Source organism: Aulostomus chinensis, chromosome 1, assembly GCF_037954235.1.
Source record: "Aulostomus chinensis isolate RoL2024-O1b breed Wild chromosome 1, RoL_Achi_v1.0, whole genome shotgun sequence".
NCBI lineage: Eukaryota > Metazoa > Chordata > Actinopteri > Syngnathiformes > Aulostomidae > Aulostomus > Aulostomus chinensis.
In genome coordinates, this window is record NC_141320.1 from 62726455 (window position 1) to 62753271 (window position 26817).

Below are 26817 nucleotides of genomic sequence, written 5' to 3' on the forward strand. Positions count from 1 at the left end.
CTTCATTATCATTCTTGATTAGATGTTAAATCAGACTTCTAACAAACGTACTGATACCAAGGAGAGACATAGTTTGACGTGACATTGTAGAGGATACAGAGGTACATGTTTGTGTCCAAATAAATCCCTGAGTAATCACGATGATCATGAGTTTGCTTCTTGTGGAGATGCAGCTGTGACAGAACAACCCACCAACTTAGAATGTGCTGCTTTTGAATTTTCTCGTCACTTCTGAAGGAATGTTTCTGCCGTCTTCTGTCTGGCAGCGTTACATTGGGTGCCTCTAGCTAGTGATAGCGGTTCTGTTTTAAACAGGTGAACCACCATCAGCTCAGCGTGGAAACTGAACCCATTTTCTTTTGTTTGCAGCTTCTCCTCCTGTTGAATCAGATCACATGATCTCATCATGCTGTCTGACTGATTCTCCTCGTGATGCCTCGCTGACAAGGTCAAGTCACTCTACATTGTCACCTTATGTAAGACTGACTTTCATGCTTTTTTCCATGCTGTCATCTGCGTAGTGTCTCATCTCACAGCTACAGCAGATTGATGTAATGAGGAGGGAGATGGAAAGTTCGCTCTGCGTGTTAGCGGATCTTCTCAGGGTGGGTGCTTGCCCGGCCACTATATCTGACTTTTCCTCGTGAACAATTTGCTAGGAAACCATCCTCACTGCCGTAATATGCTAACGTGCATCTGAGCTGCTTTTTATGAGGGTTCTGTGTCAGTGTGCAATGTTTCTCATGCATCACACTGACTTAGCATTTAGCCCACTTCAATCATCTGGTCTGCAGTTCTTTTGTTGTCTGTGGTTAGATGCTTTATGATACGCAGAACATTCGAGCAAAACTTGCCATCGTTTGCAGAGTGGACCCGTTCAGTGTGTGCGGTTCATATTCATGTGGAAAAATCTAATTTGTTTTTAATCGATTCAAGACGGAAGGTTTTTTTTCTAAGTGAAATAGAACGAGAAAACAGGAAATTTGTTGCCCTTAAAGCTCCAGCTCTCCTTATCTTTAGAATGGATTTGCTGTCATGTTAAACAGCAGGTCATGCACCGAAGGCATCAGTCAGCTCGTGCTGTGATGGAGGACTCGCCATCCCCGGAAAAAATAAAAAGAACAACGCAGCAGGGCGGCGAGGTCATTACTATCTTGTGCAAGGTCACAAAAACGCCACTGGGTAATTGAGTGAAGCTCGGCTGGTAGCTGCAAATCGGAGCAGGCGCCTCACCTCCATCTGTCGGGGGGGGGGGAAGTGAATATCAAGGCTGGTTTTGTGTAACAGGGAACAGAAGCTGCCTGAAATTACAGTTTTTCTATTTTGGATGCTCAGCGAAAACATGCAGGAAGAAAATGAGTTTATCTGCTGGGAGGAATCTGCTGCGTCCAGCTGCGGCTGCTTCCCTTGTTGCTGGAGGAGGCGACAAAGGAAAGCACTCTCGCAGGAATAAAAGTGTTGCAGCGAGTGCATCAGCGAGGAAGTGAATTCATGTTTCTGCCCATTAGCTGCTGCAGCAAGAGAAGTGCTGATGGCGGAGCTTTCTATAGCAGGAGCCTCTCCATCCCATCAGTGCCTTGTCACAACCGATCCAGCTGCTGCTCCTGATAGTTTCTCTCTGTCTCCTTCTGTTTGTTTTGAAGGACACGTCTCTGAAGTTCCACCTGCCCTTGACCCCCGTATGAGTGTGTGTGTCTGTGTGTGTGTGTGTATGAATAAGCAATTGGATGACATTGTGTGTGCAGAGGTAAAGGTCTGAGTTTTCATTGAGCCTTTGCTGAGCAAACTGGCCCAGTAAAAAGAGGAACAAGGACTCCTCACATACCTGCACGTCCAGCCGTTCCATGACCTTGGTCATGCTTTGGTCGTGTATTTTGCGACATGCTCCACCTGTGCCTGCTCACTTTCTGAATGCGAACGCCTCTCTGTCTGTCGCATGTCCTTCGCCATCCTTTAAAAGACGCCACAAGGCTTTGTAATGTGCTGTCAAATCCCATTTACCTCCTTCATCTGGCCTGGGTGCTGCACCAGGGTGGGGGAGCGCTGCGTTTGGTGCTATCTCTCACTGTGTGGAAACACCGCTTTGTTTTATGTTTTTTTCCTTTCCTTGTTGCTATATCTGCTGTGTTTCTGCTCCTCAAAGATCTCATACTAAATCAGACTGATCCTGTTTCACTGGCAGGTTCTGGCTGTTTCTAACAGTTTCAAGTACAATAGTTGGCAGGTGCTGTAGTACTTAATACCATTTCAGATACCAAGCATGCTTATTTAACCTTGACTGTTGTCTTCTGTAGTCACTTAGTTGATCCATCTGCTCCACCACACTTCCCCAAGGTTTGCAGTTCTTTCTCCTTCGACAACTTCCCCTTGGATCACATCTAGAGGAGGAGCATCCATCATGGTTTCCTCTCTCGCTCTCTCAAGCTATTGATCTCCCTCCTCACAAGATTTTGCAGTAAATTGGGATGCTGTTGGATGCAGCCGGGTGGAATTCTTTATAGATGCTGCTGGGTTACATGTTGAGAGGGAGCAATGGGAGGCTTATAGCAGGTAGGCCCACATTGATTGGCAGATACACCGCAGTCAGGTGGCCATTGATTGTGCAAACAGCCGATGTTTGACCTCGGAGTGCACCAGCTGAATCAATGGCTTTAATCCAGTGGGAGAACAAGACCGCTGCTCCAAAAATGGCGTTCATTTTAGTAGGATATGATATTTTCTGGAGTTCTTTCTCCATCAACCTCACATAAACCACATAGACGTCTCTGCCCCGGCTTGATTTCATGCAAACGACCTCCCATTTTTCTTTTTTGATGAAATTCATCCAGTAGTCTTGATGGATTATTTTGACCTTTTTTTTTTGAACTGCTGGTCAATCAATATCACTCATATTCATGAGGGGCCATGGAAGAAGAGGAAGGGTCCCTGCTTATATTACTGTATATTAGCCTAATGCACTCTTACCTCATTTTAATGGAAATGTGCGTTTCCTCTCGTGTTAGGTCAGGGCTCACTGACTGATGAAATTTAGGTCTGACCGGCTCCTGCACTTGTGTGATAAGGTTAAGGAAAGGTTGCATTTGTTAGGAAAAAAAACGTGATCAAGATGGGGACAATTGGCATGTGATGAAAGCAGGTTGTCAGAGGTGGAGATGGAAATGAGTCCGTCATGCTCCGCTGCTCGTATCGTCCCTGAGAAAATGGAACAAACACTCTTTACTTCCAAATAAAATGCCCCAAATTAGTTGACCCGACTGCACCCTCCATCCTGAAGTGAAGCTAGAGTGTGTTGTTATACGAAAACAACTCGTTTTTTTGATTTTGTTTGTTTAGTTGGTGGCAGACGTGGCAAAAATACAAACATTCAAGCCAAAGAACTTTAAAAAAAAAAGGATAAAAAGTAGAAATGCTGGTCTAACCTATTTACTCAAGTGAAAGCAAAGAAGAACAGGTTCTCACAAGCTGAAAGTATCTAAAAGGAAGTGTCTAAAAGCCTCTTCGACTTCGCTTTTGTCTGCGGTGCGTCAAAGTAATGAGAAAGTACAGATACTTTTTTACACTAAAAAAAACCAAACCACCAGGTATTTTAGAGAAAGTCCATCCCAGACCCGGGTCAGTGAGCACCCCCCACCCATCACCTGGCTAATGTCTCTCCACCTGTCATGACTAACAGCTGCAGGGAATTGAACCGGCGCTCGGGTTGATGACGGTAACATGAGCGGATAAGAGATACCCCACCAAATTAGGTCAGCGCTGGTCGGATCATCGCTCCTGTCTGATTGAGAGGGGTCGGCGCTCTCACCTTGTCTGGCACGCCGCACACCGGGCGCCGCCACTGGCCAGTAGACAAAGCCGGTAATAGCAGAGCAAAACGGTCACGCTTGAGTAGCCTGGAGAGTGTACGGCACACGAGCTAGTGAAGTGTGGCGGCATCCTGCCTTATAGAGTGTGAGTCTTTAAAAGGGGAAAGGATGTACGAAGGCTTTGATGTGTCACAAGGCTTTTATCAAATGAGGAAAGGCTCCCGGGGAGCACGGGCCTTTTGTTAGGGGTCGCTATCTACACGTGTCATGGCTAATGCTGCCCTAATCAATACTTTTCATGAACGCTGTGTAATGTGTAAGAAGACCGCTCATAGATGAACACGCGCAGTTATAACCCGGGTCCACAGAGGGACTTCTCATGGGAACGGACAGCGCGGCATGTTTAACTCTTGTGTCACTGTGCTTAAAGGCTCCAAGTGCGGAAGTCCAGGATGTTCGCGAACGTGTCTGAGCTTCTACTGGGAGCCCAGCTTGAAAACTTGCATTCGAGAAGAAATCAATCGAAATCAAATCATTGCGGGACGCGACTTCGTGTTTCAGCTCTTTGCTCTCTGTTAGCAACTCAGTACTGTTTGATTCAGTCTCACAGTTCTCGTAAGCTTCGTTGAGAGAAACTAGCGGGTGGAAGTAGCGGCCACTCGCTAGCAGGCCTGATATTCCTCTGGAGGTGGAGACCAAAATGGAGCTGAAAGTAGAATGAGCTCGACTCTGATCACAGGAATGAAAGGCTAAACCACAGATTTGTACTAAAACATCTTTGGAAATGTGATTTATAATCATGTTTAACAGAATGCCTCATTATTTGTCATCGTTATTTTAATGTTTCATTGTAAATCAGTTGCCCTGAAACAGAAGTCATTTCTTAAGAACTATTATGTGATTAATTAATTATTAATGTAATAATTAATTATTATGTGATTATTATTTATTCTTTAAAAGTTGGGTAATTTAACACTCCTGACAGGATAATACAGAGGAAAAGAATCCCATCTTCAACTCTTTTTTTAATTAATCTTGATTTAAAGTGAACTCTACTGGATGAGAAAACAAACAATGTATAAATAATGTGCTGTTTCCTGGCATCTTAAAGTACTTTACCTATCCAAGCACGGATGGTACAGTCTGGTACTTTAACTGTGTAAATATCTCTCAGTCCTAGATCATGTAGGGTTTTTTGTCATTGAGTATTTTTGTTATACTTTTGTGTATGAAGCCTCTGATTAACTGAGCTAGTGATGTGGCGACTTTGAGGCTATGCTTACGTTTTCTTCTCCTCTGTTTACTTTTTAACTTTTTGCAGTGATATCATTTTATTGTACTTATTCCCAAATTCATTCTTGTATTTTACATGACATACACTGAACTGCAAAGACTCACGCGGTTCCTGTGCAGTTGGAAAGAGGCTTATGTGTCATCATTCATTCCCTTCCAGCTTTAATTTGACCTGAAATGTCGAAATGTAGAAAACAGTTTGGCTCTCACAACCCTTGACCTTTTGGTTATTATCAGGCGGAGGTTTCTCAAAGGTGCTTCACCCTTCAGCACAGTATCATGCTGGTGTGTGTCACCCGACCACGAGGAGTTAAATAAGCCCTCCGGTGCCTGATGTGAGATGAACCCATTGGAGCTCCTCCAGCTGTCTGCTAACATTATCCACCTTCCTCTGTAATCACGCTGGTCATTTGTCTGGAGGCTAATGGAAGGAGCTAATTGTTTTAGCGCTACCTGGTGCTAGACAAAATGCATGGAGGTGGTTGTTGTTGTTTTTTTTTTTTCCCAAATACGTGTGTCCTTTCCATGCTAAATCCTACACTTCCTCATCCAGCCTCGTCTTCCCATGCAATGTCCAGGTTAGCTCCATGCTGTGCGTGTAGGTGTCGATCATCGGTGTGTGTGTGTGTGTGTGTGTGTGTGTGTGAGAAGAAGCCAAAGAGACAGCTGAAAGTGACATGTCAATAACATCAGGCTACACACTCTCTACTTATTGAGCTTCTTTCTAGAATATGTTTACACCAGTTTAAACTTTCCAAACCTCCCTTTCTTGTGCTATTATCGCCTGAAGAAAATGGCTCAAATCTATCACAGATTTGTGTTTTAGGCATTATTTCACCCTCCAGTGGGCTCGACTAACAGCAGCATTGTACATTGAGATTACCGCTAGGCAGCGAGTGTGAAAACCCGTCCCCTGGATCCAACTCTATTAGAATCACAGGACCGTCGCCGCACGCTAGCATGCCACCCTTCTACATGTGACAAGTGCTATGATCTTCTGCTGCTGTGAATGGAAGCTGATCGTGCAGGTTGAGGGGGCATTACCAGCTGTGTGTGTGTGTGTGTGTGTGTGTGTGTGTGTGTGTGAGCCATGTGCTCTAATTTGCAAAAGTTTCAGGACTAGCGGGTGAAAATCGATGAGCGGTTATGAACTCATGGACCAAATGTTTCCCTCAAGAGATGCAGGAGACCAAAACAGAGCTGAAAGTAGAGTGAAGCCCTGACACACCCACCAGCATCTGGCCCTTGGCTGAACATGTTCGTTCATTCTCGAATCATCTTTTCTTTTTCTTTTTTTTAAAGAAAAAGATTTTGTCCTCATTTCATAAACACGTTCCCTATTTCATCCTAAAATTTAAGGATTTTATTTGTAAGATCGAAGCATTTTGTCTCTTAAGTCATCATTTTCATGAAGTGTCGGTCATGAAATTCCATAAAAATAAAATTTAAAGACAGATTTTTTTTGTAAATCAACTATAGTTGTGTGTAATTGTAAACAAGACATTCATTTTAGTCAACTGAACCTTTTAACTTGTTCACTAGTGGCTAATTACTTCATCAGTATTCAAGCTGTTTTCCTGCATTTAGAGCATAAATGCATGACTTGTTTGACATAAGCTGGTTCTTCTAATACTCACTGAAGTCATGTCTGTTTTCATTTCCTCTGGCGGGTATTTTTACACACTTCTAGAGTGCTTTCCCTGTCAACAGCGCGCGCACACACACACACACACACACACACACACACTGGCACTGTAATCTGAACAGACAGTGCTGTGAGACAGTGGCAAGGTTTTACGTGCCTTCAGAAATGTCACCATGCCTAGCCTCTGGTCACTCTCTCTTTCTCTCTCACACACACACACACACACACAGGCCGTGCTGAAGTACGCCAGGATTGAAGTTTTAGTTTTACACACATCTTTGCAGGCTTTAGCTCAGGCAGAGAAAAATCTCATTGGCTGAGTGAAAAGTCAGAGGGAAGGGTCCAAGCAGTTTTTTCTTGGGAATGAATGTTAGATTGTAGGCTGGTTAGAGGGCAGCAGATAAGAGAGGAAATATTATGAATTCCAGCACTGTTGGTTCCAATTGCAAACATCCTGTCTGTTATAAATTATCCTGCGACTTTAGCTGGCTGACCTTCACGGTCTCTGCAGCTCATAGCTCAGACCAGCAGCTCGTGTTGACCTTCCGACATCACGGATTTGCTCATTACTTAATGAAAGATGAAGTAATTGGATTAAGTTTAGCTATTTATTTTGATAAAGGTTGGCTCTGCAGCATTCGTTGTACGTGGTTTTGTCTCGTGCGGCGCTGGAGCAGGAGGGAGATTCAGTCAGGATGCAATCACAGAAATTTACAGGTGCGCTTTTAGCGTCTCATAAAACGCTTCATGAATCATTTGCTCAAACACGTATTAGTGGTTTTGTAGCTCTTCGACAATTTGCTTCCAGTTATCGTCCGCAATGATGATTGGTAATTCTAACACACTGACTCTTAAAGCGATACTCCACCCAAAATCATAACGTATAGGTGCTTAATATTGAAGGGTTAATGGAATGTTCACCTTGGGGATGCCAACATGAGGAAAAGCCCTCAGGGGGAATCACCTCCAGCTCCACCTTTCAACGACATGATAGCTTACAAATCTGGAACGTGTGAGACAACTTGAGAGCCGAGTGGTTCCAGCTCATATCACACATCCCTCACCACATTACCTGTCTTGTCCTCCACGAGAACCATCAAAGAAAATAATCTCCCCTTGAAATGTAGTCGTGCTCGTTCAATAATTCACAACGCAAACTGTGATTTCTATCTGAACAGCAGCTGAGTGTAAACGCCGTTCATACTCGTTTGAGCCGACACAGGTCTTTCTAAACTTCAGTGCCCCCGGCTCCCATGGGACATATTCTGGAGGAGTTTCACCTTCAAGGAGTTCCTGTTGGTTTTATAAGATTTGGCCAACATATTCTGCACTGGATAAGAACGTAAATACATTGACGGCACAGGCCAGACAACACGGGGTTAACTGTCCGACTGGTGCTCTGAGTGACAGCGAGACATTTACTGCAGCCATCCTTCGTTGCCCGCCGAACCCCCATGTCAAATAATTTAACAGAAAATCTAGAAATGATGCTTCCTGTCACCACTGACTCCACTTCTTGACAGGATAAAGCCAGAGATGTAAGCCTCACTTCCCAATGTCAGTCTAAAAACTCTCAAACGCATCTTCCAAGTCTTTTCTTAATCAGGTTGCAACACAGAAATTTGAGCAAAATCTTCCTGTTGCACTGGTAGCAGAGTAGATGTGCTGTTTGTCCTTGGTCTCTGTGAGCCTCCAGCAACACGTTTGTTGCTGAGGTTTTCTGAATGCTTAATTCACCAAGAAGTCTTCCAGAATGAAAAAACCCTTCATGACTTCAAGACATAAAATTGTGAGTAAGGAACATTTTTGAGGTGAAGTATCACTTTTGTCTTTTATATACATACACTCTGTCACGAAAGTGGCCGACAACTTTTTTTTTTTTTTTTTTAGTCTCCTGCAGTCTCACATCATCGCACATCATGAAAACATCTTCCCAGGACGACTCGGGTCGAACGTCCTCTCTTCTCGAGGCCAGCCCTCCTCTGCTTGGAGAGGAAGATGAGAAAGACGGGCCGGCTCTCCGACTCACTGAATGTTTTTTATCGTCTTCACAGGCCTCGTTTTCTGCAGTTACTGGCTGGTTGAAAAACTCTCAATGCTGCCAGTTGTGTGACTTCAGCACATTCCAGTGGTGGGTTGTGGTGGAAGAATCCTTTTAAAAAAAAAAAAAACAACAACAACAACACGCCTACATTCACTTCTAATGGCTCCGTCGGATTGTTTTAACATGCACGCACAAGTTAAATGTATCAGATCACTTTCTTTCTTTACTTATTGGTCATTTATGAGAGACAATATTTTTATTGTACTGGAGATAAATGAAGGTAGAATACAGCGAAGTGGTCCCTGCCACCAGCCCGAGCCCAGCGGCTGTCACAAACAGTAAACATCCCCAATCATGTGACGTAGATCCAGCGAAATTTAAGTTCCCACCGTGAAACCCCCCCCCCAGTACCGACTGGTTTACATCAGCTTTGTGATGTGACTGCACCATGTTGCCACCACTATCACGCAATATTAATACCATAATCCTGATGTGTAGAGCATCTGGAGTCTGCTGAGGGAAGACCTCCAGCACCGTCCCCAAATCCAGGCTGTAATGGTGCCACCTCCTTTAATGTATGAGGTCATGTTAGCTGAAAAATGGTCTTTGCAGCTGGTGAGCCTGCTTCTTCTCCCTGGCTGATGGTGACCCAGCAGGACTGTAATTTCATGAATATTTGTCAACTTTAGCCTTCCAGATGTGTTGAAAGAATGTGGCTTGTGGATGAATTACAAAGAATACATCTGGGTTACATCATGCAGAAGGAAGCCGGTGGTAAGGACAGCGTCTAACCCAGGAGGCTCGGAAACGGACACGCCTGCAATCATATTGGTATTTATAGGTTCAATCATGGCCCGGTGAGAGGACACACAATGACGGCGTTTGGAGCTCGTGGGTCTCGGATGTGAGCTTGCTTGCATTATATACAACGCTATGTAAAACAGCATAAAGGATCAGGGCGCCCCATGCCTGAGTGTTCTCACATGAAGTAATTATCTTCCTCATAATTACTGCTTGTTTGAATTTTAATGAGGCCCTGGCTGCATACGGGAGCTGTTCTCAGGTATGACGTTACCGCGCAGAAGGTGATCAGGGATGCAGATTTACTAGTGTTTCAAAATCTGCCAGCTACAATCACCAGTCGGCTGATGCTGCTGGTGCAGCTGCACCCTGGGGCCCTCCATACATATACATAATTTTATCTGCACGGAGCACCACACACACACACACACACACACACACACACACACACACACACACACACACACACACACACACACACCGCTACCTCATTAGTGCCTGCAGCCCTGAGGCTTACAACTGGGAAAAGGCCTAATTGCACAGTTCAGCAGCATTGACAGCGCTCAGAGCGTTTTGGAATCCATTTCAACGAATGAGCATCAGGTGCAAGCACCTACAGTAATATTCTGTTATTTCTGATCTTTTCTGGAACAGTTGGAGCTGCCAAGTAACTTTTTGGAGCAGCGAGGGACAAGAGCTGACAGGAGTCTGGTGGATATGAAGAAGCCTGGAAGTTACACTAAGCAGGATTTCTTCACTTTGACAAGCATTTGAATTTTTTCAGTTCTTTATATTTGAGTCTGCGAGTGTGTCATGCTGCACTCCAGCCACTACTACTTTCATGAACATGCTGCTGGAACAGCCCTCGCTGTTTGAGCTGTCGTGGGTTGAGTGCTTGAATGCACATTTCCTTCTTGTGTTCCCTATCGCTCTCTCAGCGCTGAACTTTGTGGACTCGATCCTGAGCTGGATGGAGCCTGCTTGAGATGTTGTCCCACGGTAAAACTTAACGCTCCCTCATTTTGATCAGATTTTTCCCGGTTAAAAGGGTTTTCTATGGAGTTTTTCCTCAGTCGATGTGAGGGTCTAAGGGCAGAGGATGTTGTTATGATGCCATGTGAAGCCCTTTGAGACAAACTGTTTGTGAAAACGGGCTCTACAAATAAAATTGCCTTGCCTTGCCTTGATGAGCAGCAGCCAAGTACTGCAGTACAGAGGAGCAGTGTCGAAAAAGTACTCAGTTGGTTCGCCCGTGGTAGAGACTGAGGGGGGTCATCATCATCATGCTGGATGCTGCCTCTGTCTGAAGCTAGAAAACCTGCGTCGCCAGCGCTCTGACGCCACGGCACACGAGTGAAGTCAATATTTATGTAGTTTGAGATCATTTTCTATATTTCACATTAAATGGTAAAAGTGTCACGTGCTGCCAGCTCATGCTAACTCCACAAGCCTCAAACTCCACTCCATATTTTTGCATTTGATACTTTTTGCATGTGATTAATGGGCTGTCCTGGCAGCTCTTCCCTCACAGCTACAAGCTTGACAGGAACTAATGTTGGAATGTTAGCGTCAGTGCCAAAGAAGGAAACAAGGGTTGGCATGGCGTCCTGGACTAGAGCCTGGAAGTATAGGGGATTTAAATCCTTCCACACAAGGGTTTCAAATCCTGTATGAGCAATCGTGGTCCAAACCTCAGGTGGAGGCGTTGGTGGGTGGAATGCATGCTCACATGATGAGTTGAGAGAAATAAACCTACCGAGGTGTTAATAGTAAAGGAGAGCGATGATGCTGTGCTGGAAATATGGTCATTGAAGGAAAAGTACTGATTCCAGACCATTGTGACAGTGCAGCAGTAAAGAGACCTTACCTGACTCGTGCCTTTGTCTGCACGTCTGGAGGAAACTATTTCACAGAGACATTCTGAGCCTTGCAGACAGAAAGAAAACATCCGTAGGTTTTAAATGGATGGAAAGTTCAGTTTGTAAGTAACAAAGCACAGCATTAATTGTTTATTTCAGCTCTACAAGTGCAGAAAGGTGTTTTGTTTTGTTTTTAAATCGTAATTTAACTTTTCAGGCCAGCGGTTCCTTCTGCTTCCATTCTCACTGCTAAGCTACAAAAATAAGAGCTTTCAGGTGTTGAGTCTAGTTTTCATCATCTCATGGGTCTCAACAGTGACAGTTCATTGAAATAGCTAAATAATAGGGACAGAATCAATTTTTTTCAGAGTTAATGGCAATTTTATAGTATTATAAAATGTCTTCTGTTAAATACTGCAAAGCTAAATTCAAGTCTGGCAGCAGGGATGTGTGTGACTTTAAATTCTCTCTGTTGACTGTAATCAGAAATAAATATCAATAGCTGAATATGGAAGATAAAGATGTAGTCACTTACCATCAAATATGTTCTTAACTAATTGATGAATTGTGTATGTAAGCAGGATTCTGAATCCCATTAGGATCAATTCTCTCTCTCTGTTGTTCTTGGTTCCTGTAAATCTCAAAACAAAAACAAGTCTATGGAAAGATGATTTATTTGGTAGCTGCTTTCAAAGCTTGGTGTGTGTGTGTGTGTGTGCGCGCATGCATGCGCATCTCATGGGGGCTTCATCTAGGGTAGATACTGCAGTGCTGTTACAAATGACCCAGTGGGAGGCTGACTCATACACACACACACACACACACACACACACACACACAACAGGTTACGTTATGGCTTCTGCCCGCGGTGAGTGAAGCATGCTGGTCCCTGGGTAAACTCCTGTCAGCTCAGAGAAAGTGTCCATGAGCTTGTCCAAGTCAGCTAAATAGATGTGTCTACTTCAGCAAACTGTACTTTACTGCCTGTCCTTGTCCTTTTCAACTTCTGATGTAAAAAAACAACACAAGCTGCAAAAACCTTATTGATCAGATGACAGGTTTTAGCTGAGAGTGTGTGTGTGTATGTGTGTGTACCATCTGTCTGCAGTCACCCACCTGGGGACTCCTCAGTACAAACACGCTCAGTCTTTGATTCTCGACACTATGTGGAGGTGAGGAAAGGTAAAGGACACAGAGGACTTCTAGGCAGTTGAAGTGCAGCTCCATTTCAGCCCAAGTTGTTTACAAGAGGTGTGAGCATTGGGTTTTAATTTACCGCTGTTTTAAATAACAGATCAGGACTGTGACATCATCAGACAGCCTCAGAGGTGGTATACGGGCCTATTAGTGACTTCGCCGACCACAAATCTTAGCTTTGCTCGGTTGCATCCTTATTGTTGGATATTTGTTTGTCAAGGCATCCTCATTATATAATATGCTGCCTTGTGTGGGAGTTTAACTTAGAAAGACATTCATGATTAAAACACTGCACAAGTTTATCTGCTTTTCTTCAAACAATATACCGGGTGATAAAACCATATTTTAAATGTTGTGCTATTTCTCAGGAATGCACTCGAAATGTCAGTGAATTAGCATAGTTAAATGTCATTGAAAGACAAATGGGAGGTGTGTTGTTTGTCATATTCACAAGGCTGTTAATCGTTGCTTTGCTGCCATCTTGTGGTAAGATTTAGAAAAACTCATCCCGTCAAGTTTTTGTAGACGGGTTCAGTTGGTTGGTTGAGTCATTTTGTGGTACAGTTAGCCTGAGGTTTACTTAACATATAGCCTATATGTAGCCTAGCAGATTTAATGCTTAATTTATGACGTATTTAGGTATTATGAATGGAAAACATGAATATTTAGCGCAATTTCATTCTTTTTAAAATATTTTAGTGAATGGCCAAACGGCGCACTTGCTGCATGTCCCTCGTCACTACCCGTCGTGTATAGCGAGCGTGCATATCCTACGTGCAAGTTGACAGGTAAGAACAATCTGTTCTTTTTACGATTTTAAGCCATATATAAATTCAGTTTGTATTTCTGATTAAGGTTATTACTTAGTTTGTTATCCTCGTTGCTTTGTGTTTTGAGCAGGGTGAACTGTGTCAGCGAATTATGTACAAATCTGAGAGGAAGGTGAAAGTGTCATGAAAATTTCAGCTAATCCAAAAACTCGCTGATGGCTAAATGTAGCATTCCTCTTTATTTGTATGGAAGCTGTAACATTTTGTTGTTGCTGTTGTTGTTCAATTAATATACTTGTGTAGTGTCCTCTTTGAAGGGCTGTATTTTCCTCGCTCGCTAAGTTCCAATGTAATCGTTACATCATCCGCTATGCTAAGCTAACGTTAGCTAGCACGGTTTCAGTTAGCTACACTTTGTTGTTTTGGTTCAACAGTAGTTAGCTGTGCTCTGTTTTAATAGTCCCTGATGTTTGTGTCCAATAGGTGAAAGATTTAAAGAGAAAGGAGACAAACAACGATGTCAAGCAGTGTAAGTAGCGCTAGCTGTGAGCTGGTACTGTTATTGTTATTATTATTATGATTATTATTATTATGATTATTATTATTATTATTATTGTTATTAACCTCATGGCACGGCTATTTTGATACCTGCTACGTCTTGTAGTAACTAGAATTCATTTAAACTGGGCAATCTAGTGAACTCAGCTTAACTAACAACTATGCACTTGAAAGGTAAAATGTCTTAAAGGCCTGAACATTGATGTTAGATCCTATACTGGCTTTTGGCTCTTTTTTTAACCCTACACCACGAATGTTGGGTGTTCGTCACCCACAGATTCTTGTCATGTGATTTTCATTGGGGTGCTGCTGTCCCCCATGGTGCCTTTTTTCATTTTATGTGACATTGCATATTGGGAAATTAAAGAAGAGTACTTCAATTTGGCATATAGTGTTGTACTTCAATGTATTTTGAAGAAAACTATATTTTATCAGGAATATTACATTGAGTAAAATATACCTGATGTTAGTGATGGTATTACTAATTATAACGTTAGTGTTCATGGGTAAAAAGAAAATACATAAAACACTGATTCGTTTTCCTATTTTCATTTCATTTTAATCGTTTGTTTTAGTGTGAGCTGCGTTAATCTCTTTAATAACTACAGAAAAAGTCACATCTCATTGATATCAAGATATTTCAAAAGTAACAGTTTGTGGACTCTTAGATTTTAGAGAGCGTCAAGCTTAATATCTGACACGTGATGACGTACAAAGATTTCTTCATTGGTGGTGTCCTCTGCTCCTCTGCAGGTGCTGTGTGGAGGCCGGCTGGTTCTCTCTCAGGCCGTGGCTCGGCAAACGGTAGCTGCTCTCAGGGTCGGCAGAGTCCGAACTTTCTCAGCTGCAAGTCCAGATGAGCCCAACATGTCTGTATCGCCCACAGACTCAGGTGAAGTACGAACAGCTGTTGGTTGGTATTTGCAGATTGTGAACACTGAGGCTGAGGCTGATCTGATCTAGTTCTTAAAACAAGGAAGGTTTGTTTTTGGTAAAATAATTATTGTTTTTCAGAGTTGCTCAGAAGTGTGTCATCACCAATTTTTGGTGCATTAGTAGCAAGAAAGATAACTTAACTGCATCTAAAAACTGATGAAGCAACACGCTTCAACACCGAAGCTGTCAAACACCCACAAACAATCCTCATGTCCCCTGCAGGTCCCCGGACAGTGTGGCCTGATGAGAACATGGGACCATTCGGACCTCAAGACCAGCGTTTCCAGTTACCAGGCAATGTTGGATTTGACTGCCACTTGGAGGGCATGGAGGACCACAAGAAAGCACCAGTTCACAGAACCGTGCCGGATGTACTGACAGCCCCCAACAGCACAGAGAGACACCAGTTCATCCTGGCCCAGTTTGTCAATGAGTTCCATGTAAGATTTAGTTTGTCTGTTAATTTGCACAGTGTCTGCAAGGACATTGGTGTCACAGCTTTGATATTTTAGTCATATTTCCACTGAGACATTCAGGGATAATAGCTGCTGTGTCAGTGAGGAAGGTTGATACTGGAAATATGTCGATTGAAATAAATGTGTGTCTGTGTGTTCATCAGGGAAAATTGGGTCCAATATCTATGAGAGTCAACAGAGTTGAGCAGTACTTTGACCAGCCGGACACAGACTGCTCAGTCAGTTCCTGCCCGGAGCTGCTCAGGAAAGGTGAGGGAGGGTGTTTGGTTTGAGTGCCTGCATCAGAACGGTTGAATACGGTGTCTGACTCACCTGAAGCTCAATAAAATCCCACCATCTCCTGCTAGTTGATAGCACGTGTTTGTGTTTTTGTCAGATCTGGAGTTGATGTTCCCGTCAGTGCCCACCAATTCCATCACAGTGGTGACGGTAACACAGAGGAGCAGCCGCTTTGGGGAGGCAAAGCCAGACAAAGACCAGCTGCTCCAGAGAGTGAGTCCTGACATGTCTCAATGTTTGTGTGTCAAGTTTGAAAAAGATGGAGCAGCTGCTGACTGTGATTCCTCCTCACTGCAGTTTGTGAGCGGTGCAAAGGAGATGTGTTTCGCTCTGTGGACCGCAGGTTACTGGGCAGACTTCATCGACCCGGCAACAGGAGATGCTGTGAGTTATTTAATCCCTTCCATTTCTCTCTGGTGCTTCAGCTGCTTGATTTTGATCATGACAAAGATGTTAATTTATAAAGCACATATTCAGTCCAGAAAATAAAAAGCTCTTCTTACAGAGTTCGTTCAGTCATGAAAAACTAGGAACAGTCATGGAAATCTTCTGCACTGCATGTGTTAGCACTGAGTGAGAAAGATCTTAGTCAATACTGATTTACTTCCATAAGGCGACGTTGTATCAAACCACAAACCCTGACATTAATGCACTTCAACATGAGCTGCTAAGGTCTGATGTGGATGTCTTGCTTTATTTGTAATAAAAAATATTTTTTATTAAAAACATTTATTTAAAAAAAATTATTATTATAAAATTATTTAATTTTTGTTTAATAAAAATAAATAAAATCCCTGAAAATGGTAGAAATCACGGTCGTTTCCTGCTTTAAAGGTGAATGAACCCTGTTTTTAAGGGTAACGCAACCAAAATGCCGTCAAATTCCCTGAACCTGAGAGAAGTAAAATGAAAAGCAGAAAAATACAAATAATAAACACACACTTTTAAGTGTAAAATATGCCAGCTGATGGTGAGGACGCCTATTTGCCCTCCTCTCCAGAGGCAGACAGGCGCATCTCTTTGCTAAGTTTTGACAGAGCTATGCTAACACTTCCCATCCACTGCAATTCATTGTGCTAAGCTAACTGGCAGGTCTCTCTCTCTCTCAGCTCTTTAGTGCAGCACAGAGAAGAGAAGGGTCTTTACCATCTCATCTGGCTCAGGGGAGGATGGGGAATAAGTTTATTCCCCCTAAAGTTTGTGTACTCCTTTTAAAGTGTGAGAATGTTCACGACGAGCGTTGTTGCAAAATTCTGGCACCGAAAGCTCGAGAGCATGACTCCTGTGAAACTGATGACTTGTTTGTGAAGGCTCTTGAACGAGGCTCTTTCTCATGTTCCCTCTCAGTTCTTCGCGTCTCCATCTAGTCAAAGTGTGCTGCAAACACAGGAGGAGCTGAGACATCTGGGTTTCCACATCGAGGTGGCGGGCTCCTGCACAGTTATCCGCCACATCCTGAGAGGAACGCCTTTATTCGTGGGGACTGTTTTTACCAATGCGCCTCCACACAGCACGGCCATCTCAAGACTACAAGGACTTGCAAATGAGTTTGACGAGGAGGAATAGGCTATTTATTTATGTTATTCTATAATTCAACACAAGGCTACGTTTTGAAGAGCTTCATGTGTTGCTGGTCTGTGGTTTGTATCAGTGGGAGTTACCGCACCACACAGCAGCCAGGACTTTGACTCAACTGTAGAGTCAAAAGCTCGGGCTTCTCCTGACTGACCGGCCCCCTTTTAAACCAGGCTGATCCTGCGCTACCACCACGGATAGAATAGTAAAATGGGAATTTTGAATTGGAGGCAAGTGTAGAAAATGTTTAGGAGGATGACATCATCCAGTATGTGATTGGAAACACGGAGCTGACACGGAAACCAAATGTAGTCAGGCAGCTTTTCATCACTTTTCTGAATAATGTGGATTGAAACACTGCAAGAGTTTCCTGAAGTGCTCACAAACGGAGTATCGTTGTCTTTTCTCGGAAATGTTGCACAGACTTGAAAGATATCTGGACTCGGTCATAAAAGCTGTGACACAACTGCTCAATAAAGTGATTTCTTATCAGGCTGTGATGACAAAGTTGTTGTTTTGTTTTTTGTTTTTTTCCCAATGTTATATAATTATAGGGTTGGAAGTGTGTTAGGCTGCACGGTGGTGCAGTGGTCAGCACTGTGGCCTCACAGCAAGAAGGTTCCGGGTTCGAGTCCCGGCTCGCACACGGGATCTTTGTGTGGAGTCTCCACAGTCCAAAGACATCAAGAGGGGACCAGGCTGACTGATACTCTAAACTGACCGTAGGTGTGACTGTGAGTGTGAATGGTTGTCTGTCTCTATGTGTTGGCCCTGTGATGGACTGGCGACCTGTCCAGGGTGAACCACGCCTCTTGCCCGTAGCCGCTGGGATAGGCTCCACCCACCATGACCCTTAATAGGAACAAGCGCAAGAAAATGGATGGAAGTGTGTTAAAAAAACAGGCGGTCTTGAATATATTTTTCTTCATCGTCACGTATGAACACTGTGCTACCGTTTGACAGCTAATCTTTATACTTGTTGACGTCAACATTAATCAGTTCTTTTTTTTAACAGTGAGGTGGAAAAGCAAAGCAGCATTGAAGCACTGGCACTGTGGTCCACCTCTTCTGAGAAACCGGGACACGGACCAAAACACCCTGATGATGTCATATGTGCTGCCAGCAACATTCCACGATGATGTGTACAAGGAAATTGAAATTTACACATTTAGCTGATTCATGTCCTGCCATCCCTCCTGAAGAAATAACCTTAAAAGCTGTTTAACCCAGCGCTTACCTTGAGTTTGAAAGAAACCCCCCCCCCCCCAGCCTCACCTCGCCACCCCCCCCCCCACCCGTCATACCCTGTCCCTTTCATTTCACTTGCTTTACTCGTTTCTTGGGGATAGAAGCTAATCCATAGACATCTGTGAATTCAATCTGTCATGTTTTACTGCTCTGATCATCACAGACATGGATCAAAGCTCTGTAAAATCTTGTCTGCTGTTGGACTCAAACCACGTTGCTAGCCACGCCCACCACTACACATGTTGCCTGGAAAAGGGGACATTGGGTGTTGCTACACCTTCTCTCAAACTTGAGAGTGGAGCGACAGCCATCTTGTGCGACCGCTATGCTAACACAACCCCACATCCTTGCCTCTGTGATCACAGGTTGAAGTCAGAACACCAAGATCACCGTGGATCTTCACGCAACCTCTGACCCAGCCCTCACGCGACACTTACCTTGGATATACTCACCTGTATGCAGGTGGTTACCAGCCTAGCTTTATGGGGTTACGCTCCAAGTACTCTTTCATTAAGCGAGTCTGCTTGCTGCCGTATCTGGGCAGTTGCTCGCCCGTTCTCACACACACGTGGTCGGTGATTCCGTTACCGTACCGTTCCTTTGCAACTTCAAGAGGCCGAGTGTTCAGCTTGCTCTCCACAGCTTCCTCTATCTGTTGCTGGGCGTAATGTTGGAATCGTTCCTTCCACAGGGCCATCAGCTGAGCACCCTCCCTCTCTCGCTTCATCCTCTCCAGATAGGCCTGCATTTCAGCCAAGCGAGCAATGCTGGCATCGGCACACGTGGCTTCAGGCTCTTTCGCCATCTGAAGTTGTAACTTCTCCTTGTCAGTGGGCAACCTTTCGGCTTCTTTCACGTGCTGAATCCAACCCAAGCTGCTCTGTTGTTCCGCCTTTCTCCTCTGTTCTGTCCCCTGAATCATGAACTTGTTTTGAGAGGAAATGGACGTGAGCTTCGCAGCCGGTTTACCCTTCGCGTTCTCCTGCCTTGCAAGTTCTTCTTTGTACCTGAGGAAAGGATCAGACCACCTGTCCTCCTTCAGGGTTGGAGCCTCAGCTTGCACATGCGGCTGCAATGCCATTTGGTTTCCGCTGATTACTTTTTCAATCTGGCATGTTTTGCACCTGGAGAGGGTGTAATTATTGCCAGTCTGAGTACGCTCTCTCCCTGTGTCTAGTTGTTTGTAAGTTATTTCCCTCCCCTCAGCTTTGTTCTTTGCCTCTTGCTGAGCAATCAACTCAGCTAACACCCGGATTCTTTCATTCCTGCTCTCCCATTCCTGTCTCTCTCTGTCTCTCAGTTGTGTCTCCTCCCTCAGCTGTTCAGCCATAAATTCTAACACATCCAGGGAGGGAAGGTGTTTCTGATCATCCTCCCATTCTTGTTTCATAAACTCCTCCGTCTGTCTCTCTCTATCTGTCAGCTGGGTCTCCTCCCTGAATTGCCTTGCCATAAATTCTAACATATTTAAGGAGGGAAGCCGTGTCTGACCAGTTTTCTCTTGCCCGTCTCTCAGAAATCCCTCCTCCTTCCCTCTCATTCTCTCTTCATACTGTCTTTCTAGTTCTTTCCCTAGCCTTTGTTTTTCCTGCCTTAGAGCAGCCAGTCTTTCATTCTCCTTATCTGCCTGCATCCTCAGGACCACAGAGTTAAACTTTCGGACGCAATCTTCCTCAAAATACCTTTGCCTGTGCGTGTTGTTACTGACTTGCTGTCGATCCAGTCTCTCGTGGCCAATCTTCTCTGCAACACCCGTACTCAAACGCTCCTTCTTTGGCAGTTCCCAAGTTTTATACGCCCCAACGGCAGACTGGACTGGATCCCAATCAGCCTTTCTATATAGCGGTCGAGCCATGTAAGTTAGCCCAAAAAGGCGTGTCGACAGGTCGTGAAGTGCATTATATGTCAGGACTGGTGAGCCGGTGTTTTGCGGTGATCTGGAACAATTCAGCCATCTTTGTTGTCATGACGGTAGATGGAGAGATCAATGACAGTGAAACAGAAAAGGACAGATTCAATCGGTGCGCGTGCTCAAGTATCTAGAGTGGACCAGGTGTTCCATCATCATCCCATCATAATGTCACTACAACTGCATACACACACACACACACACACACACGATACAGGTCAGGAGCAAGGCTTTTACTCCTGTGTGTAAGACTGAAATTAAGGCTTAAAAAAATCCTGGCGGATGTAGAAACCAACTCTGGTAATAAAGGCGTGTGCACACCATATAAAATTGTGTTGAGTAGAGCAAGTAGCGCCCATGTTTCACCTCCGGATCGTTTGTGTTTTTGGTGTCATTTGCAAGAGTTTGGTTACAAGTACCACTGTTAAGATGTATTTTACCAATCCAGTAGATAATATAAAATCTGACGCCATTTTACTGTAGATCCAGTTGACAAAAATCAGAATATTTTTTAACCGGTGTTCAGGGCTGAACAGTTTGATGCTGGAATGAAGAAGTTCATTCAAAAGCATGAAGTAAATGAATAGTGAAACGGTCAAAAATCATACAGAAGAACAATAAAGTCAGACAATTTACTATTTATTAACTGTGTACAGGAGGCTAGGAAAAACAAGCTAACAGGCTACAAGTAAGCTAAAAAACAGACTTCCATTCTCTGAATTATTCCAAACATCTAGTTGTTGAAAATGGTCTAAATTCATATCAATATTACGGAGAGCAGATTACACATGATGGATTCCATGTGGGAATGAGATGCAAGGATTAGCTCGGGAGGTCTTAGTCAATTTGCTTCATGTCGGCTAACTGTTCTAAATTAACCAATCCTCAAGTAAAAGGTTTAATGTAATGCCAATCTTTATTATTTCATTCAGATTGAGTAATAATTTCATTAATAACCCACTTGTACTCTTAAACAGGGTAAACTCAGGTGAAATATGGAGTTAATTGTTCCACTCAAGTGCATGCTAGCTTTTGAGCCACTACACCTGAGTTTAACCTTATGACGTGTCAAAATGGCGGCTGTGATGACGGACTATGGGGTGTTCAGTTCTGTTGTACAAAAACCATAGACAAAAACAGTTTTCTATCGTATGTTCCAAAAAAACAAAAACAAAGGGGCAGTGACACCGGTCTCCTGCCCAAGGGAGGCGTAGGCTAGCGTGATGACGTAGTCGTGACGCAGCTGCACCCTCCTCCATTCATCTTTAGCGACACGCACAATAGTTTGCTCTTTCATCCCGGCGACGCGTCTGTGCTCAACCAGGGAATAAAGCTGGTAAGTTTACATTTAAAGTAGCTGATGGTGTCACCGGTGTCAGATGGGGATGTTAGGAACCGACATTTAAGAGTATTATTACATCTCACGCGCAAAGCCCACGTTTGGTTTGGTGCATAAATTCCGTTTTTTTAATCGATCAGATAATTCGATAATATTTAAAAAAAAAAAAAAAACAACGCCACAAAACTTAAATCCTGACACGTGCAGAGCTGTTTGTGCAGTGACCTTCCAGATGTTGCAGCTGAAATGTTTACAGCAAATAACAGCAGCTGTTATTGATCCTATAAAGAGTCTCCTTAATTATTCAGTCTGTCTTAATTATTGTGGGCGGCTGAGACTGGATGGGGCTCGATGGTGCTGTCACATCATGACTGCGCCCTCGTTTTATTCACAACAGGAGATGGTTTGCAGTCAAGAAGTACAGCTCTGTAATCATGCAAGTAGTGAGGGAAGTGTTGAGAGGAAAGAAATGTACTTATTTATGTGCAGTTGCGCTTCTAGGATGGTTGTTTTCCAGTTCAAATCGGTCACTTTAAGGCATTAAAATCCAAATCGATTCAGCAGAGATGACGGATTCAAGTGTTTTTTTTTTTTTTTGTGATTTCTAAGTTAGTGGCTTTTTTCAGCCCGAGTGTTCAGCAGCAAACATTTTGTCTGACTCACAACTCAGCATGAATCTCATGCTGTGGCCCATTGCTAAGAAGACTGCATGTACTACGTGTCTCCTTTACTCTTGACATGAGGAGTACTTCATTCCGCAGTTGCAGTGGAGTATTTCTGACCTCAGTAGGATCAGAACCGGTTTCATGACAGGAGTTAAGCTGCTGCCATGTGTGTCTGGTCGATGGAACTGAGCTGCTGGTAATTGGCTGAACTTCAGAGGCAACCCTGGTGGCCTGAATCTCCTCTTTTGACACGCATGAGCTATTAAGCCCTCATCCAAAGAATTCAGCCACATTTTTATTATATTATCATAATCTTTGACATTATGCTCCCTTTTGGGGGAGGGGGAGGCGCATCTGTACAGTAAGTGACGTGCCTGAGGCTATCAAAACCATTAATTTCACACGTAAACAAATGGTCCAGAGACAATCTTTTTTTTTTTTTTTTGCGTGTGTCATTATTCTATTTTGCTACATTGTCATGTTGTCAAATGTTATTGGTGATTACTGACTAATGCGCTTTTTTTTTTTCTTCAATAGAATAATAATTAAAGCCCCAAAAGACCCCAGAATATAACAACAGCAGCCTTAAATATCCAAGCGTAAGAACCGATCCCGTCATGAGGTTGGGCTGGTCGTTAATTAGGGCTGAACTGCAGTACATTTTGATTTATTTGCAGATGCAGCGTCGTGGTCTGGTGTACAGCAGATCACCTCAAGGCGTTTTAGCACAATGTTTTCTGGTAATCAGAACCCGACAGAACCAGATGTGAACACTTCCCTCAGACGGCTGCATCACCAGCGAGTCAAACACCTTCTTTCTTTCTTTTTCTTTCTTTCTTTTTCTTTTTTTTTTTTTGCCTCTGGGTGAGCTCATGAGCACCATTCATCAACTTTTACACTCACAATCTGCAAACGGCTGTTGTCAGGGGCAACCGAGATAATAAACTTCAGCTTCTTTTAACCCGAAAGAGTTGGTCTGCTTGAACCCTGAGTGATATAAACCCTCTCCACTTTTAACAGGGGGCCATTGTAGCTAATCCCTGCTCTCCTGCCCCCCCCCCCCCCCCCCACCCCACCCAACCAAATTTTCCTCCAGGAATCTATCAGGCAGCTCAGCAGCTAATCTCAAAAAGGTTGTCCTTTGAGCGTCCAGCACATCATTATGAGCTCTACAGTAACAGCAGCACTCCCGGGAGCTTAATGACTGAAACCCAGCGACTGAAAGACCGTCGCAACCCTCCAGAATAAAAGTGCGTCATGTAACGAGGCCACGGAGCTCAACTCCAGCATTCCTGTCGTGCAAGCAAGGTTAAAAAATAAGACCTGAAGGTGCTGAAGCTGTGTGAGCAGGAGGAGACGCGGTGGATTCTCTCATGACTCGGACGCATGAGGGAGGCTGGCAGGGTTTGAATTTAATAGTTTAACAAACTCAATCAAGCTCTTAGTGAGTAGAACAAAACAGATCATCTTCAGTCATCAATCACCTTTCATATCTGCAGTATCACGTATATTTGTGCTATTTAACTACACATTTTTAGGGGGGGAAAGCGGAATCAAAGTTCTCATGATTTTAGCAAACATAATTGGTCTCATATTTGAACAGTTGGATTTCATTTACTTTCACGAGCCTCAATCTTCGTACCTGATTGTAAAAGATGCAATAAATGCCTTAAAATAGTGTGACAACGTTCTAAAAATCGACTTATTCACACATCTCCACAAGTGAACCCAACATGCTCACGGTTACTGCCACTTAATTCATTTTCTTTTTATTTCGATTAACCAGATTTTAATTGGGGTGGGAAAAAAAAATGTATTTCTTACATTTTTAAATTAGTTCTGTTCTCTAAAAGATATTCCGCCTATTCAGGTTGTTCAGTCTGTGGCTGGATTGGTTTTATTGGGGCATGAATAATGCTAAAAAAACAAGCGTTTACTGTGCGGGCTCGGCGCCCGGGGATAAACCATCTCATAGAATCGGAAGCTTCTTATAGGCTGATGTTAAACAAATAGCGTTGGGAGCCAAACCAGGTCATGTGGTGGTTTATGAGTTGATTGACATGTCAGTGAATGTGAGAGGAGCAAGTGTGGGAACTGACATGACAACACAGTTATTCCTGTGTGGCCAGTATTGCTGTCTGTTGGTGTGCGGTGACATCATGTCGTCTGCTGAGGTACAGGATGTGGGAGAAAACACTACACAGCACCTCAGTTGAATTAACTTGTTGTTCCAATCTGTTCATGCTTTTTGCTCTTCTCTTATCTGTTATCATCTCCCTAGCCTTTTGTTTGAATTTCTTTATTTTATATTTTTGTCTGCGTTTAGAATGAAACTTTGAAGGATTTTAATAAACCCTGTTTAATATGTCTTACTTGTCCTTTATTGACTCTTCTTTTCCCTTCCTTGACCTTAACGTGACTTTTAGTGTTTTATTCAGTCACATTCTTTATTTCCTGTGTTTCATCGTTTCCTGTTTCACTGTCCAGTGGGAGGGTCTTTTTTTTTAATTTCTGTTTTTGTTTGTGTTGCAGTGTATTTATATGAAACTTTCTAGGCAGATAAAGTCTGATAGGTTGACATGAAATAACTGGTATCCGTGTGATGAGGCGATCACGCCGTCTGCTCTTCCTGGGTGTTGTCCAGGCTAAATAGTGTCGTGTATGAGGATCCTGGGGAGCAGTGATGGAGCCGGGGCCAGCGCTGGCCTGGGTCCTGCTGATGACCAACATGGCAGACTGGCTGAAGACGGTCCAGACACGAGATTTCACCATGAGAGACATCGTCCTGTTGCATCCTTCCAGTAGGCTCGTATTAATACTGTTTGAACTGTTGTGTGTGTGTGTGTGTGTGTGTGTGTGTAGTCATGTGCTTTTTACTGCCATTTCTTAATACAGTTTCATGCTTTCGATCAAACTGTTAACTGAACTGTCTGAGTTTTTAAATTTGAAACAAATCAATGTTCAAACTAATAGAAACAAACATGAAGGAAGTGCTGATGTTTGTCTGGCCGTCCTCCGCAGCGACGCCTCATCCTGGAGGCTTCAAGTGCTTCACGTGTCAAGACGCTGCAGATAACTACGAGTGTAACCGCTGGGCGCCAGATGTGTACTGTCCTAAAGGTACGTCTTTAAGAGCAAACACTGGGAATATGTGGATCAGAGTGTTCAAACTGGGTGGCGTGGATGTAGGAAAGTTATCAGTAAAGTGACTTGCCCCCCCCCACCAGATACCAGATACTGTTCCACACTCCACATGATGGATAACCAGGGAGAGAGCGTGTCCGTCACTAAGCGCTGCGTCAACTCTGAGGGCTGTCTGTTCACCGGCTGTGCTGATGTCACCGATAACGGTTATCAGGTAGGCGGAGCTTCAGGCTGAAGCCTTCACCGTCCTGGAGATGATGACATGTTCAATCTCATCCGTCAGGTGTGCTCGTCCTGCTGCGAAGGGAACATCTGTAACTTGTTGGTGCCCACAAATCAGAGCAACGCCATTTTCTCTTCTTCTCTGATGAACTCCAGCAGTCGCCTTCATCCTGCAGCACTGAGCTACGTCGTCGTCATCTTCACTGCCAGTCAGGTGTGAGAGGGACACACCGCATCTGCACTCAGAAGTCACCACAAACAACACTCGTTGGGGAGCGTTTGTCCTACAGGACTGATGAGATGTACGTCTCACTGTCACTGAGTAAAAGTGTCATGACTTATTTATAGAAGTAGAAGTTCGGACAGATAATAAAAAAGTAGTTTCAGAAACTGTCAATACTGCACTTTGACCCCTTAGAATAAGTTTTCCGCTTCCTGTGACGCAATAATTACATGTTGTTGAAGTTCTTTTTTAATTTATTTGTACAATGTGTCCATGTTGTTATGATAGTTCGCAAAAGAAGTGTGTTTTCAATTGAATGGCTTGTAAGATCAGTAAATACTGTGATTCTGAATGAGAGACTTTGTTTTCTTTTATGATTGCAATGATGGGTTTCTAATCTAAATATCTCTGAATCCGAGCGATATGTCATGGAAACATAAAAAAAATCTGAAAAATACCCATCAAGTCTGAGGTCATTAACTTGTCAAATGGTTATTACATTTACAACAATGTAAAAAAAAAAAGAAAAAAGAAAGGAAAAGGAAATATTTCCATTTAGAAACTTGAACCAGAGAAAGAGGGCTTGAGACAGAGAATTAGAAAGCTTGGTGACATTTTATGGAAATAAACATTTTATGGCCCACTGTTTGATTGACAGGGCTCCAAAAGGTGCCCTTCTCCTTTATGCACATCTCTTTTTTTTCCTTTGACAGAAAATTAAATTGGCAGAAAATGTACTGACACTCAAACCTGTGGGATAAATTCAGCCTTTTAAAATTGTGTGGCAATAAGAGGAGTTTTCAAAAATTAGCTGGTCAAAGCCTGCAGCTG

General features: G+C 43.5%; 2 protein-coding genes across 6 annotated transcripts in view; both read left to right on the plus strand.

Annotated features, from left to right (window-relative positions):
- The window catches only part of LOC147272659 (ly6/PLAUR domain-containing protein 6-like), a 42790-nt gene extending 16452 nt beyond the window's left edge, over positions 1-26338 (plus strand). Inside the window, exons 1-5 of one of the 3 annotated variants that reach the window (XM_086199002.1) lie at positions 21639-21729; positions 25042-25198; positions 25419-25517; positions 25625-25755; positions 25825-26338. In XM_086199002.1, the coding sequence (XP_086055128.1) occupies positions 25081-25198; positions 25419-25517; positions 25625-25755; positions 25825-25983 (507 nt within the window). In that variant the 5' untranslated portion in view covers positions 21639-21729; positions 25042-25080 and the 3' untranslated portion in view covers positions 25984-26338. Of the gene's footprint in view, positions 1-21638; positions 21730-25041; positions 25199-25418; positions 25518-25624; positions 25756-25824 lie in introns of those variants that run through there. The other 2 variants (XM_086199021.1, XM_086199010.1) reach the window with 2 other exon arrangements.
- mmadhca (metabolism of cobalamin associated Da) lies at positions 415-17735 on the plus strand. 3 transcript variants are annotated; one of them, XM_086198981.1, is made up of 9 exons: positions 415-476; positions 13342-13430; positions 13896-13941; positions 14724-14862; positions 15129-15346; positions 15526-15631; positions 15759-15874; positions 15959-16045; positions 17009-17735. In XM_086198981.1, exons 3-9 carry the CDS (start codon positions 13930-13932, stop codon positions 17225-17227), a joined length of 897 nt encoding a protein of 298 aa, XP_086055107.1. In that variant the 5' UTR covers positions 415-476; positions 13342-13430; positions 13896-13929; the 3' UTR covers positions 17228-17735. The 3 variants fall into 3 exon arrangements, with proteins under 3 accessions (XP_086055107.1, XP_086055097.1, XP_086055115.1); XM_086198971.1 differs by lacking the exon at positions 415-476 and having other exon boundaries at positions 13157-13430; XM_086198989.1 differs by lacking the exons at positions 415-476; positions 13342-13430 and adding an exon at positions 13512-13584.
- Positions 26339-26817: the final 479 nt, after the last annotated feature.